The 14,429-nt window shown below is 47.6% G+C and overlaps 1 protein-coding gene across 1 annotated transcript in view; it reads right to left on the bottom strand.

Moving 5' to 3' along the window:
- Nucleotides 1-254: 254 nt before the first annotated feature.
- Nucleotides 255-14,429, bottom strand: part of CASQ2 (calsequestrin 2) — a 33,813-nt gene continuing 19,638 nt past the window's right edge. Inside the window, exons 5-11 of the mRNA XM_041410891.1 lie at nt 14,319-14,392; nt 13,728-13,858; nt 9,518-9,563; nt 6,751-6,805; nt 6,014-6,114; nt 5,575-5,649; nt 255-1,824 (exon numbers count right to left, since the gene is read on the bottom strand). Of these exons, the coding sequence (XP_041266825.1) occupies nt 1,615-1,824; nt 5,575-5,649; nt 6,014-6,114; nt 6,751-6,805; nt 9,518-9,563; nt 13,728-13,858; nt 14,319-14,392 (692 nt within the window). The 3' untranslated portion in view covers nt 255-1,614. The remainder of the gene's footprint in view (nt 1,825-5,574; nt 5,650-6,013; nt 6,115-6,750; nt 6,806-9,517; nt 9,564-13,727; nt 13,859-14,318; nt 14,393-14,429) is intronic.

Here is a 14,429-nt window from a genome sequence, read left to right as displayed (position 1 = left end):
AACAGGCAGGAAAAAATCTATAAAATCTTGCTTTGCAGTTCATCTAATAAAGGAAATATATAGTGTGTAAACCTTGTTTCTCATCAAGATTCGCATTTGTGTGACTGATTCTTCTGTTCCTCACGCTGTTATTTCCCTTCACATCACGTACCTCTGTCCTAAGGCAGTATAAGGATGGTCAGAACAATGTTTTTTGTTTGTAGCAAGAGAGGAGATGTGTACACCACCTATGCCAGCAACTCTGAACAACTGCAGAACATCTTTATAAATGTATTTTACACCATCTCTGAACTCTCCATTCATTGCACTATTGCCAAACTAATAAGAAGCTAAGACAATTGAAATCTGCCAGCATGGGAAAGCAGGGAGATCTAATGCTGCCACAGTGACCTGCACATGGATGGTGCTGCACTCGCCAGGACCGAGGTACGGACCCTGGGCTTTGTGAGTGACCCCCTTGACTGCAAACTGGTACCCTGAACTCCTTCTCAGCCTGCAGCCAAAAGGGGCTTCTCACATGGGATATCTGAGTCTCTAAGCAGGGAGTAACTGCAACTAAATACTCAAAAGCCAAACAGCTTGAATCCCTCCGCTGCTCACACCCCACTGCAACTCATCCACTATCTAATATGTTTGGATGGATGTGTTCCCTCCTGACATCTTGATCATGGGAAAAGATGCTACATTGGCTTTGGGTGAAGAGTCAGCAAAAGCTGGAAGGTCATGGGGAATAAAAGTGCTTCAGGGTGGGCCCCTGTGGATGTTCCCATTGGCTTGGCTCAGTGCCATGATCTTCAGACTCAGTGGTTTGTACTCACACTGGGCTCCGAGCTGGACCAGCCTGTCCAGCAGTTCAGGAACTCATGAGCTTTGTGTCTCATATCAGGGCCCCTGCACTGACTCCAGCTGTGGCCTCAGCTTTCAAGAAGAAAGAAGTTCAGACAGGGGACCCGGTGTTTGGTTTTGCATTGCACTGCCAGACAAGAATATCCTGTCATTATGTGGAATCACTGAAAACTTTAATAGCATCCCTAAAACCTCCCTCCCCTCCCAAAGCATTTTTCTGGCTCTTAGCATGTTAGGGAGTAGCTACAGACTCCCTCAGCAGAACTTGCAGGATTGAGTGGTCTTGGCAGAGTAGCTGCAAAGGGCATTGTGTTTAATAAAAGGGCTAAACTTTACAGTTAGGGTTTTCCCTATGTCTTGAAGTGAGATTTGGTCTTTGGATGTTAAGTGCTGGGCTGATGAACACAGAAAATACAAACTGGCTCCCTGCGTCCCTCTGGCAGCAAGCAGGCAGGAACTTTTCTCCTGCCCTGGGACACTCGGGGCAGATTCCCTGCAGATTCCTACTGTCCTTACTAAGGAGGCATGATTTGCAGCGGTGCTGGGTGCCTGCAGGTGCTGCCCTCCGCCGGGGCAGTCCCGCTGGCTCAGCACCGCTGGGAATCAGGCAAGGGGCTCCCGGCAAGGGCGAGGGCAGGGGGAGCGGGGCCGGGGGATAAAGAGGAGCAGCGGTGCTTGCTGATGCTCAAACATAGGTCTTCAAATGGAGGGACCTGCCGCAGGGCCAGGGCTCTCGGGCCCCACAAGTCAAACTGCACAGAGTCACAGTTAGTCGTCATCATCGTCGTCGTCGTCATCGTCGTCGTCATCATCGTCGTCGTCATCATCATCGTCGTCATCATCGTCGTCGTCATCTTCATCGTCGTCGTCATCTTCGGTATTTATCTTCCCGGAAAGCACATCCTCTATCCAGTCCTCCAGCTCCTCGGCTGTGGGCAGGTCGTCATCATCTCTGATGTCCATCCAGACGCTGTCAGCCTGTGGGGACAGGTGAGGAGGGGTTAGCTGTCCTCAGGGACACAGGGAAAAGGCGGGACACAGGTGTTGGGGGGAGCACGACTGGGATGCATTGGCTCCCTCTTTCCACAGCCTGTGAACAGGCTCAGCCAGAGCATCTCTCTGCCCATGCATTGGGATCCTCACCTCCCCCTGGAGTGCTGCTGTCTGAGCAGGGGCGGTGGGACTGTCAGCAGGTTTTCAGGAGTGTGTGGTGCTGTGTGCCCTGATGAGATGTGTGCCTGCTGCCTATAGCTGTGAGCAGGAGCCTTGCCCACCTGATGCATTCCTCACTCTGTCTGGACAGCTCTGTAGACTCCAAGTCTACGTAAAGAGATATCAAAGGGACTTCTGCCAGCACCCACTGCATCACCCCAGTTTGCAGGACATCACAGTGGTTCCCTCCTTCCATCCACCACCCTTCTGGGATCTCTTCCTTGGAGCCTTCACAACCTCCTGTCAGCACCCTTTTTCCCCAACCTCTTTTACCTTTGCCTCAGGACCTTGCTCTGGACTCTCCATGTGTGATAATGGTTCCTCCTCTTGGAAGACCCTTCCCTTAGATCATCTCAGCCATGCTTCCATGCACACCACGGGTCTCAGCTGAAGAGTGGTGAGAAACACCAATGCCCTGGAGTGCAGGTGCCCCTGCTCTTTCCCTCTGGCTGTCTGCATTACTTCCATAAACCAAAAGGGATGGGACAATTCAGTAAGAAGACAACAACAAATTTGTGGCTGTTACCCAGGGACAGCAAGATTATTTGTTCTTTGAGGTCTAGAAATGAAACTTTTCTCTCTGCTTTGCTACAGAGAAAATGCTACAGGCATTTCCTTGGGTAAATGCCTGGATAAGCCCCTTTCCATTCACTGGCTCCCCTCCATAAAACAGGATCAGCCTCCTATTTTGCAGAGGTGGTGTGAGGTTTTCTCGTTCAGCATTTGATGTTGCAGAAGCAACTTCACATATCAGAAGACAACTACCAGCTTTTGCAAATGCATCCAACTTTTTTTCCTGTCTGTGGTGTTTAATTCTCTTTAATTTATGGCTTGCTAAAAAGCCAGACTAATTTCTGCTCAAGGAAAGCTGCGTCTCCCATACAATATTTTCCTCCTAAATCACCAAAACTGCAATAAAAAAGAACCCTGGAGAGGCATGCAGTCCTTGCTTCACTCACATGTTAATGTCCCTAACCTCAGGACTGTTTGTGCGGAAAAAACTGACACTTTTAAATAATGGGAAGAGGAGTGGCTCCATTTCACCTCAAGAAGGTGCTGTGCAAATAAAGCAGTGATATTTTGCAAGGCATCATGACCCTAGTCCTGAGCCACAGTCACCACAATGTGATGAGCCAGTTGGGGCTGCTGGGAGCTCTGGTGTTTGCATTGGCAGGTTTTTACAGAAGTGATGGGGTCACGAGGGTTATGTCCACTGAAGCCAACAGCAGTGTTTATTTTCACTCTGTTGTGTAAGTCCCACTTTGTACCTGTGTAACTTGGCTGAATGCAGTGATGTAACACTGAAATAACAAAATGAGCTCAATGTTTGTTTTAGATATCACCTGACAACTTAGAACTTTCTTAAATCTCACTCGAGAAATAAAGAAAGGACTTAAGAGGAATGAAATAAAACCTGCAAATACTGTAATCAACAGCCTGATATAGTAATTTACTATATCAAAGCCAGATAATGCATGAGTTTTTACAGGTCTCTGAGTGACTGCTGATTAATAAGGCATATGTTCTTACCTAATTCTGCTTTCTATATGATTCTCATGCCACTGATAATCCCACTTCCATGAACTTCCATTGAGTGCAGTTTAATGTAGCTTTGACGTAATTTAAACATGACCAGTCACAGTAAATATAATGAAGGGAGGAACTCTATTAAGGGCAAGTATTAAGGGCATAAGTCTGGAAGACATGGGTTCTCTTTCTAGCTTATCCATTCATTTCTGTCATGGTGCTAGGTGACAGGTGCTATTTTGGCCCTTTTCCCTTTTGTCTCTCCCTTAACAATTCTGCTAAGAAGCATTAGCTCACTGGGTCTTCACTCTCTAGGTGTCTCCCCGTGGTCTGGTGGAGTACTGCTCTATTAGAGGCAAAAAGCTCACATGCAGCCAGGGCTGAATCTACTCCCTGACTCCCAAATCAGCCTCTCAGCTGCCTCAGTGGGATGAGCAAGATCCAAGGGCTCTGCTTTCTTCTAATCACCATTGCTTTGCCTTCCCCACCACGTCTCCCGTGTTACAGCCTTGCAGCATCTGCTGTAACAGGAGGTACAACCATCCAGTACACCCTTGCTGTCCCTCTTTTTCTGGGGCAATACAGGAGAAAGGACGTGGAGGCTGGAAGCAAGGTCAGCGTGGAGCCAAACCAGCACCCAGCCCCACACATTTGTCCCAATTTTAAGTACCTCTCTGTTCTCTTCTGATGAAACATCAAGCTCACTTATGACTCAAATTTCAAACATGAAGTCAAGCACCAATTTACAAACACTTCTGCGGTGGAGAGATGTCTGCTTCCGGAGACATTTACATACCCACACAGGCTCATTTTAAAGAGATTAAAACAAACACCCAGCACTTAAATGTTAAAAACAAAGGTAACAGTTTAGGCAGGAGCATGCTGCACTATGGGCTCTCTGATCATCTGGACTGTTATTCTCAGAAAGAGGAAAGAATGGTTTCTCTCTCTGTCAGGGCTGTTACACTGCACTCAGCAGCTCTCCTGAGATCTCTGCTGGTGAGGGTCAGTTTGGTCCCTCTCCCACCTGCCTTAAAGCTCACAGTGTATGGGCAACCTGAGATCAGTCCCATGGCTTTCTGGCTTGAGGGCAACCAGTGAAAACGGTAGCTGCTGGAAAGTTCTCCCAGTAGCACAGCTGTGGGTGCTCTTGCTCCCTCAGCTGTGCCAAAGTAGCCCCGGCCTCTGCAGGTCTCCCTCTGCAGCTGCTCCTGTGGGATGGTGTGGAAACCTTCGCTGCCATCAGGTGTGAAGGGGCAGGCAGGTCTCCCCTTCCCACCCAAATCCCCCCGGCACTTCCTGCACAGCAGTGGCCGAAGGGGAAGAGGGCCTGGATGAGCCCCAGTGTACCCTCCAGGTACCAAGGCAGCAGGATCAATCCCTTGATTACCAGTTTATGCTGTACTTCTGTTAAAGCTGTGTATTTATTTAGCTTTTTCTCAAGCTGTGCAGTTTCTCCCTGTCATCTGCTGGAGACAATCTTTCCCTCCTACACTCAAGCTGTGCCATTTTGCTTCTGTAGAAAAAAGAAAAAACCTCCTTTTACTCCTCTTCTCCTCCCCTAAGCATGGCTTTCTTTTCCCCCTACACACACTTTTTCTCCACAAAGCCACCCAAGCTGTTGGAGCAGGGAATGGACAAAGGTGCGTGCTGTGAGTTGGGATGGAAATGCAAGACCTTGAAACCAAACCTGGGCAAAGCCCTGAATCCCAGGCCACTGGATTCAGGGATTCACTGGATTCACTGGATTCAGAGCTGGAGCTGTCCCCAGCAGATGTGGTTTGTGTGTGATTTGGCAGCAGAAACACACTCAGACTAAAGCCCTCAAGCCTGACATCAGAGGTGTTACAAGCCCTGTGCCATGTAGGAAGGGTGAGGCCTTCACATTTTTACCCTGCACTTAACAGTGGAAATCCCACTGATTCCAGTGTCCCTCAGGACCCAACCTAATTTTGGGATCACTGGATTTTCTGGGCACGTGCTACTCACGTCAGTGACGTTCACCACCCCGATCTGTGGTCTGAACAGGTCGATCTTGAAGGTCTTCTCCCAGTACGTGATGAGCTGCAGGAGTGAGACACAAGGCTCAGCCAGGGGTGTTTGCAAAGCCCCCTTGGGCTGGGGAGTGAGGAATGTGCATCCATGTGTGCACGGGAGAGGGGAGAGGCCAAACACAGGCTTGGGCTGCCGCACATGGCAAAGGAAAGTGCCGACTCCAGGGGTGTTCCCGAGACAACGCCTTCTTGGGAGGCAGACCCAAGCAAGCAGCTTTCAAGGACCTGTGGTCCAGTTTCCCATCCTTCCCTGTCCCAGATTCCCTGGGGCAATTCCTGCACTCCCGTGTGTGCGTGCACGCTCCCCCACACCCCCCCATGCCCATCCCATCCATGAATTAAACCAAGAAAGGCAAAGAGCCTCTGCCACTCACCAAAGGAAAGTCGTCAGGGTCAATCCAGACGATGCTCAGGTCAGGATTATCGGTGTTGTCCCTGGCAACCTGCTTCAGGATTTCCAGGAACTCAAAACCGTCTGAAATGATATATGAACCACTGCAACTCTCCTGCGAATGCACAGGCACTTTTTGCTTGTGGGGTTTCCAGCTTCCCTGGCTCCCCTCTGCACACAGGAGTTGTTTATAGTTCTCATTAAAATGCTGTCTCCCAGCGCTTTCTTTTGATAATAAGGCTTTTAATTTCAAGCATCCTCCTCGGGTATTGAAATTAGTTACACATGAATTAAGCCCCATAATCCTTCCGTGGAGTGAAACAATGTCACTGTTTTCTTGTGTTGAGGAGGAACTGAGCCCCCAAGAGGCCAAAGCTTTCCGATTTGCTGATGGCTCTGTGAAGCACCGAAGCCACGGCTTTTCAGGAGTCGGTGGCTTTGTGTTTTCCACATGCCTATCCCACACCCAGCCCGCAGCACTCTCCCAGAGCTGCACAGCAAGATGGATGCAGAGTTAGGGAGCGAATCCTGGTACTGGGGCGGAGGGAATGATTTTTTTTATTTACCCCAGGCAATCCATTTCTATCCAAAATTTGAGTCCTGGCTAGGGCACCTGCTAGCGTAAACACCCAATAGGTGTTTACAATGCAAAAAAAAGCATATGAAAATACACTTTCTTGAAGGATGGAGAGTCACACAAGGAAGAAAATGGGCTCCTACCTGGGTCATCTTCTTCAGCAAAGGCTACAATGTGAATACCTTCCATGTCATCCTCCTGGAAACAACACAACTATTACTGATGGGCCAGGGAGGGAGGACAGAGTCTGGGTAGTTGCTGGAGAGAGGAGCAGTGGGATGCCTTCAAAAAGGACAATTACAACGGGAGGCTTGACTAGAGCCCCACTGACAAACCAGAAATAGGAGCTGAGGTGAGGTTGACTCATGCAGGTATTCAGTGCTGAAGGGGTAGTTTGGGTCGTGTTGCTGAAACTCTTCAGATAAAAATTAGGCGGGCACCATGATGGCAATGGCAAGGGAGCTTCTGATGATGTGAGGCAAAAGCTTCTCTGCAGGAAAGGCCAAGGCCTCTCTAGCACTAGAACAGAGGCTCCCCCTTCATGCCTGAGGTCACCCACTCTCATTAATTTTCAGCTCCCAGGGGATGGTTTGCAAGGAAACAAATATCTGCCACCGTGCTCAGCTCCAAAACAATGCTCCTTTGGGGCTAGCAAAGGAGGTTTTCTCACAATATGAGAGGCAAGATGGCTCATTTGGGCCCCTGTTTGGAGGTGAAGGGTCTAGGTGAGGGTCTCGTGAGCAGTGAGGGAAATTGAGTGCGGGGCTCATTTCAGAGCTCCAATGAGTGGAGGACAGAAATTACGGCCTGCTGGATTACTTTCTCCATGAAACATGTGCGTAATGATATTGGCAAAGGCCAATGGATCTGCTGGCCAGTTCATCATCTGCCTGCTATGAATGTCATCTCTGAATTATCCCATGGATCGGTTTCGCCTTCCTCACCCGCTGTCGGTCCCAGTTTCCATTTCAATTGGTTTTAATGCAAGAAAAAATTCCCATCTAAATGCTAATTTCTTTTCCCTTCTGAGCCCAGAGGTGACAAAGCCACCATCAAATACTGAAAGGGAAAAAAAACCCTGAAAGATTAAGTGGAAAACATTATCTTTAAAAACAATAGCGGATGCTCAGCCTTTGTGGATGTCTTCAGGGAATACATTTTCACTGGGACATTCCAGGCAGATTTACTTGGGATTCAGACCACTTACAGCTGGCAAAATTTACACTGTTGCTTTTTCTTCATATTCACCAGCAGCATTGTCAGACAGCAAAATAAAGAGTATATAACTACATGCCATATATAATTACATGTATGTACTGATATGATGCAGCTCTATTCTGGCCGACAAGGCAGCAAAACAAAACTGGACTAACTCCAGTGAAGGCAGTGAGGATATTGTGACCTGGCAGTGAGATCAGAATCCAGCCCCCTGCCTTCTGTAGTTATGAGCCCCCTGCTCGTAGCAGAGGCAAGCTCTGTATTCCCAGGCTGCTGGTTGAGCAAGTATCCCACCACTGGGAATTCACACTTTTCATGAGGCTGTTTTAGAATATGGTCAGTACAAAAGTGAAACCACTGCACGTGTAATTTGGGTCTCATTGAAGCTCCATAAAAAACCTTGGAGGGGCTTTGGTGGATCTTGGAAGCTGTGTTCTACACAGAATCTGTATTTCAAAACAAAATGAAAAGCTATTGTGCCTAAGTGACTCATAACTCCTGGTTCAATTTTATTACTTCTTGCCTTGCTGTATTAAAGACTCCCAAGGTTTTTGCCACTTTGGAGTCCTGCAGCGTTTCATGTTACACAGCCAAGAAGGGGACATCTAAATGCTGTTATAAATGTGTCCAGTCTTTTGGAAAAATTACTGCATCTTCCTTAGTGTCCGTAAAGCACCTGTTCAGCTTTGTTTTTCAGTGTTCATCTGGCACTTGAGAGCCCCTGACTAGCTTTTAACACCATATTCACTCATAGTGAAGGGATAATTTTGTTATACACAATTTTTCTTTCATTTTCACCCTTCTCTTCCCCACCCCTGCAGATCCCAAGGCTCCTCTGTGTGTGATAGGGGCCAAAATTTGGGTTAGTTCTTCACAGTTGCTGATTTGCATCTTGCTTGCACTGTGAGAACTGCAGCCAATGCACGATCTGCTTTGAAATCTGTATTATTAACTGTACTGCCTGCCTTCACATCATTTTGAATTGTACAAGTGCTCTGGTACTTTTACAAGGACACATAGTGACAGGATGGGGGAGAATGGATTTAAACTGAAAGAGGGTAGATTTAGACTGGATGTTAGGAAGCAATTCCTTACTGTGAGGGTAATGAGGCACTAGAACAGGTTGTCCAGAGAATGTCCCAGTCCCTGGAAGTGTGCAGGGTCAGGTTGTATGGGGCTTTGAGCAACCTGGTGTCGTGGAAGGTGTCCCTGCCACAGCAGGGGATTGGAACCAGATGATCTTTAAGGTCCCTTTGAACCCAAAGCAGTGTATGATTCTGTGAGTTTCCATGAGACATCTGCACAATCTCCATAGCTCACCCAGCCAGCAGGCCACAGAAATCACCCCACCAGCAGCTCTGGTGTCCTCAGCACTTGGCTGAGATGGAGCATCCTTGGGCAGAATCACTACACAGGCCCCACACCTGCCTGGCTCACAGCTTAGCTTTCCCTCTTCCATCAGTGAAGCAAGCAGGAGCCAGCCCAGCTCCCCGTCGCTGCTGCACAAAGCCTCTGAGCACCCTGTTTGCACTGGGGCACGAGGCTGCACAGACAAGGCTTTCCCTTTTTCCCAGAAGAGAGTACAAGGAAGGAAAGGTAGTGTTTTGCCCAGGCAGAGGCTGCAGCTCTTGAGCAGCAGTTTCTTGTAGGAAGCTGGCAGGGGACACGACGGTTCCCGCCACACGTGCTTACCCACGTCTCAAACATGTCCTCTGGGCGCAGCTTCCTCAAGGTGGCCCTGAAAGGAAGACAGAAACGTTCTTTGAGGATATATCCAGCACTGCCACACGTGACACTGTAGGCATCACGGGAAAGGTCATCATGGGCAGGTTTGGCTGGTGGCTGGAGTCAGCCACCACATCCTGAATGCAAGAATGGGGGCACTGTTGGTCAATTTCTGCCTTTATTTATGGGGATAAAACCCTGCCCATGGCCCCATTGGAGTCACTGCAGCCACTACTCCTGCTTGGGAAGATGAGACACCTCTCTGTGCTGGGATGTGCTGATGAATTAGTCCCACGCATGGCAGACTGTTCTGTCTGTGCTGAGAGCAGGAGACAACAATCACTTTTGTTTTGGAGTCCCTGGGACATTCCTAATGGGCTGTGTCCCCCCTTTCTCCTGCTTTCTCCTCAGCATAATTTCAGAACAGAAATCTTTCCCACCTCTGCTAAAGCAAAGAAGACAGAATTAACTCCGGGAAGAAAATTTGGATCCTAACAACGACTGACAAGAAAATTTAAACCCTAAGACTGGTCAAATCAAATTTGTTTTGAGAAGTAGTTCATAAAGGAAAAAAAAAATCATTTTCAGACACATCTGTAGCAGGAAGCCTGGCAGGCTGAGAGTTGACTGTGGTGTTAGAGGGGCATCCAAGGAACACAAAGCCATAGAAGACAAGCACAAATCATCCTTTGCACATCTGCTTGCTGTGGTATCAGCTGTTTGGGGAGGATCCCCCAGCAGAACAGGTCTCCCTGGCTGACCTGCCCCAGGACCTGCTGCAAAGAGAAGTGTCAGTCTGTGAGGTTTGAGAACAGATTGGTAGGAGTGGCAGCATGTTGCCAAAACCAGGTGGAATAAGTGAGATGTGTGACCTGTCACTTCCATTTGCCTTACAAACTGAGCACTGGAAACAAGGGAACATTTTTTAGAGGTTCATAAAGGACCTGAGGAGCCACAGAACTGAGTCCCAGTTAGATCAGAGGAGGAGAATCTCCTGTGGATTAATAACACTGAAGGGTGGAAATGAATGGTCAATTTTCATGACAGAGGGAATTTACCAATTAAGATTCATAGCATATTCTTTGGCATGATCATATGCACAACATATCCTCACATAATCTGAAAAAGGTGGGAAATAGGAATATGGCAGCATTTGCTTATTATATCCAATTCTTTGGCAACCAACAAAGGCCTGACTGTGAGTTGATACAGAAGATCTCCTGAGACTTGAGTGTCTACATGATAGACAGACATATAGCAAGTAACACACTTGCAGAAAACCAGCCCTGATTGTACAGGTGCAGCAATTGGTTCTAAATTAGTTGTAATTAATTTTTGCCTCTCAGGAAAGGGGCCCAGGTGTCACAAATTGAGAAAGAATCAGCTCCAAAGGAAAAAGGCCAAAAGAAGGTCGCAAACAGTTGGGAAATGGCCAAGGAATAAAACAGACCATTATGGCAGTGGACAGCTACACTGTGAGCCTCCACAGTTCTGGTCACGCCATCCCAGAAATTATACGGACAACTGAAAAAGGCACTTGGAAACGTGGGTGTGGTGAGTGAAGGTATGGAAGGACCTCTATTTGATGAAGGTTAAATAATAAGAATTCTTTATCTTGTCAAAGAGGTGACTGAAGAGGGTTTTGGCAGGAATTCTAAAAAATGGGAACGGTAAAGAAAATGTGAATAGCTTAGAACATGGCCAAGGCTGTAATAATGTCAAGGCTCCAGATTTGATCCCTGCAAGGGCCGTTCACTTAAGAATTGGACTTGATGATCCTTGTGGGTCCCTTCTAAATCAGAATATTCTGTGATTCTCTCCCTACCTTCAGTATTAATCATTTTTGTTCCTCTTAAGAAAGAGTTAGTAGGTGCCCAGAGAAATTATTAGGTAGCAAGTATAAACGAAACAAACAAGAATGGTCTTTTGATACAATGCATATTTCAGCTGCTGAACTCATTACAATTGGTACATTCAGCATCAAAACAGAAATAAGGTTAAAACAGCTATAGAAATTGAAGAAACAGCCACTAAACACAAGATCAAGGATACAGTTTTTGAACCAGCAAGTCCTTTCATTGTTGATGGTCTAAAACTAGAGCTTAAATCAGGTGAATGCATATTATGTATTTAGGTGTACTTGTACTTGGCTTTTAAGAGACTTTCCCTAGCTGTTCTCTGGGGGAAGCTCTTGGAGAAAGGAAACTCAGTGGGAAGGATCTGGACACACCCACGTGTACTGGTTGCTGTGTTGACTCTGGATACTTCTCTGTGTTGAAGGAGTGAGGCAACTGGGGTTTGGGTAAGTAAGAGAGAGCAGAATTCAGCCCCCATGTTGCTACACCACAACTGCAGACAAGTGGGGGTCCAACCCCAAAACAGCATTTTGCATGTGAAAGAGGCATCAAGCCAGAGGGTTGCACCATGTAATTTGTATTTGTGGAACTGAGATGAAATCTGGGCTGAGACCTTGGAGTGGCAGTGACCACCGTGCTCCGATGGACACCAGTTTCTGCTGCCTTGGACAAGTCACCCCACGGTGCTGACCACCGGCTTCCTGACCTCCTGTGGAGAGGATGGACTTTCCCACCACAGCCTGCAGCTGCCCAGCTGAGCTGTCTACAGGGAACCAGCACATGGCACCTGCTGAGTTTGCTTCATTTTAATTTACAGCTCATCTCCATGTCTGACTAATTCCAGCCTGTGGCTTTAGGCCTTTTACTGGTGGCAAGGCAGGATGAAGCATTTCTGCTCTAAGTTCAGCATGAGCTGTTGTGAACATATCGCTGTCACTCCAGGCTGCTTCTCCTGCCATGGCAGCACCTTGTCAGATTTGGGATTTCAGACATGTTGTTTTATGGACTCCTTTTAATTTTTTTCTGAGCTTTGGCACTTGCAAAATACATGCCTCCCTACTTGCTTCTACCAAGCACCACAAAACATTCTGAAATATCTAAGACTTGGAGAAATTCCACTGCAATTTTGTGCTGGTGAAGAGTTTGCCTTATTAGGATAGAATTTAGATGGCTGTGTTTAATCAGCCTTCTGATGCTGCTGCTTGACAGAAATAGCTTGGGGGAAAGAAAATGGGAAGGACTAAGGCCAAGAAACCTAGAAGGTCAGCAAAGTGAATTGTGGATACATGGAAGATAGAGGAGCCCTTCATATTTCAGAAAAAGCAGAGAAATGTTTCTGGTGAGTCTCGGACTCTGGCAATGATCTCCTGTCTGTGTGAACACAGACCTCCAGCTGAGCCTGATTTGACATCCCCTCTCTATATAGATGGCCCTGCTTTCCTCAGACTCATCTGGCCCTTTGTCTGCTGAGAAGTGCAGTTGTGGGAGCAGCAGGTAGCCTGTGTCACTCTCCTGAGGCATGTTTCTAAGGGTATAAAAATACAGCACCTCCAGGTAGTTGTGCCCCTATACTTAACCCTGTGCTTTACACAGGATCTGCCTCTCCAGTGACTTCCAGACTATTTTTGTAGCTGAGTCCCTAAGCAACTGTGCAATAAACCTGACTGCAAGAAGCAAAAGCATCCACAGCTCCTGCTGAGTTGATCAAACACTGTAGGTGCTCAGCGTCATTCCCACACAAGGCTCAACGCTGCTATAACAGCTGTGGCTTCTTCTCTGTGCCTACAGTCAGCAGGAGCTTCTTGGGCCATTGTGGCTCCTCTGAGCTTGGTCTGAGCTCAGAGACTGCCTCCAGACATATCTGACATCAGGAGAGGGCTACACCCATTAGTAAACCTGCTTTTGGGAAGGAGGAGATTGGACAGGATTTGGATTTGGCTTGCAAGGCCTTGGAGAGGGTCATCTTCTGTACAGACCTAAATTAAAAGCATGGGCAATTAGGGCAAGGATTTCACTCTCCACTGCCTTCCAGCCTCACTGCTTTTTGAGTGAGGACTAACCAGGGAGGAGGAAGAGGAGGAGGAGGGAAGCTCTGTTATCCCAGCTCCCTTGTGGTGAACTATGACTGCTGCACAGATACTTGTACCTCTGGGAGTAGGAAAAAACCAGCAATTTCACAATTTCAAACGTGGGTCAGAAAATCATCAAAAGTGGTCATCATCCTCATGTTTTTTGAGAGCGATGCCCTAGAGAGGCAAGGTCACAATGACAGACACCTTAACCCACTTCCCTTGTCCAGGAGCATCCTGCGTGCTACATACCTTCTGTGCTCTCTCACAAAGTCCACCAGCTCCTCTTCTGAGTAAGGCTTATCAGGGATGTGAACAGGCTCATCCATAAAGGGTTCATAGAAGTCCACCTCATTCATCTTTAGGCCTAGCTTCTTGGCAACCTGTTGCAGTGCAGAAGTCACAGGTGAGAGAGCCTGATGTGCCTCTTTGCCTAGCCAGAGTCTTTGCTGCTGGCAGACCGGAGATCAAGGTGCTTCTCCCAAAGCATGCACTCCTAGGGGTGCCCCACAAAATAGAATGGATCTCTCCTTGTTTAAAAACCCACTGATTCCCCCTACACTACTGGTGTCAAGCAGTGGGGCAGAGCAAAGCCACAGCCCAGGGCCTGCTGACTTAGAGGGGCTAGGTTCCAAACCCACATCAGGACCTGCCTCCTTGCTGCAGAAATTGCTTTTTGTCTTGCAACAGGGCCAAAATATCAATGCAGACACCAGCACCACAAAATCCAGGAATGCTGAGAAGGAGAAGCTGAAACCATACAATAGATCTGGGAACATCCTGAGCTCTCAGCAAACAGGTGGTGGCATATGTGAGCTAGCATGAAGATGTGTGGATGCTTACCCCTTTATCAAAGGTGGCAAAGAACTTGACATAGGGCTGGAAATGTTCAGCAGCTTCTTCAAATGCCTTGAAATCTGAAAGGAGGAAAGGGGAATGAAGAAGATATTTCAC

Source organism: Onychostruthus taczanowskii, unplaced genomic scaffold (genome assembly GCF_017590055.1).
Source record: "Onychostruthus taczanowskii isolate IOZ18803 unplaced genomic scaffold, ASM1759005v1 scaffold34, whole genome shotgun sequence".
Taxonomy (NCBI): domain Eukaryota; kingdom Metazoa; phylum Chordata; class Aves; order Passeriformes; family Passeridae; genus Onychostruthus; species Onychostruthus taczanowskii.
Note: the sequence above shows the minus strand (reverse complement) of the source record. Positions and strands in the feature narration are given on the sequence as shown.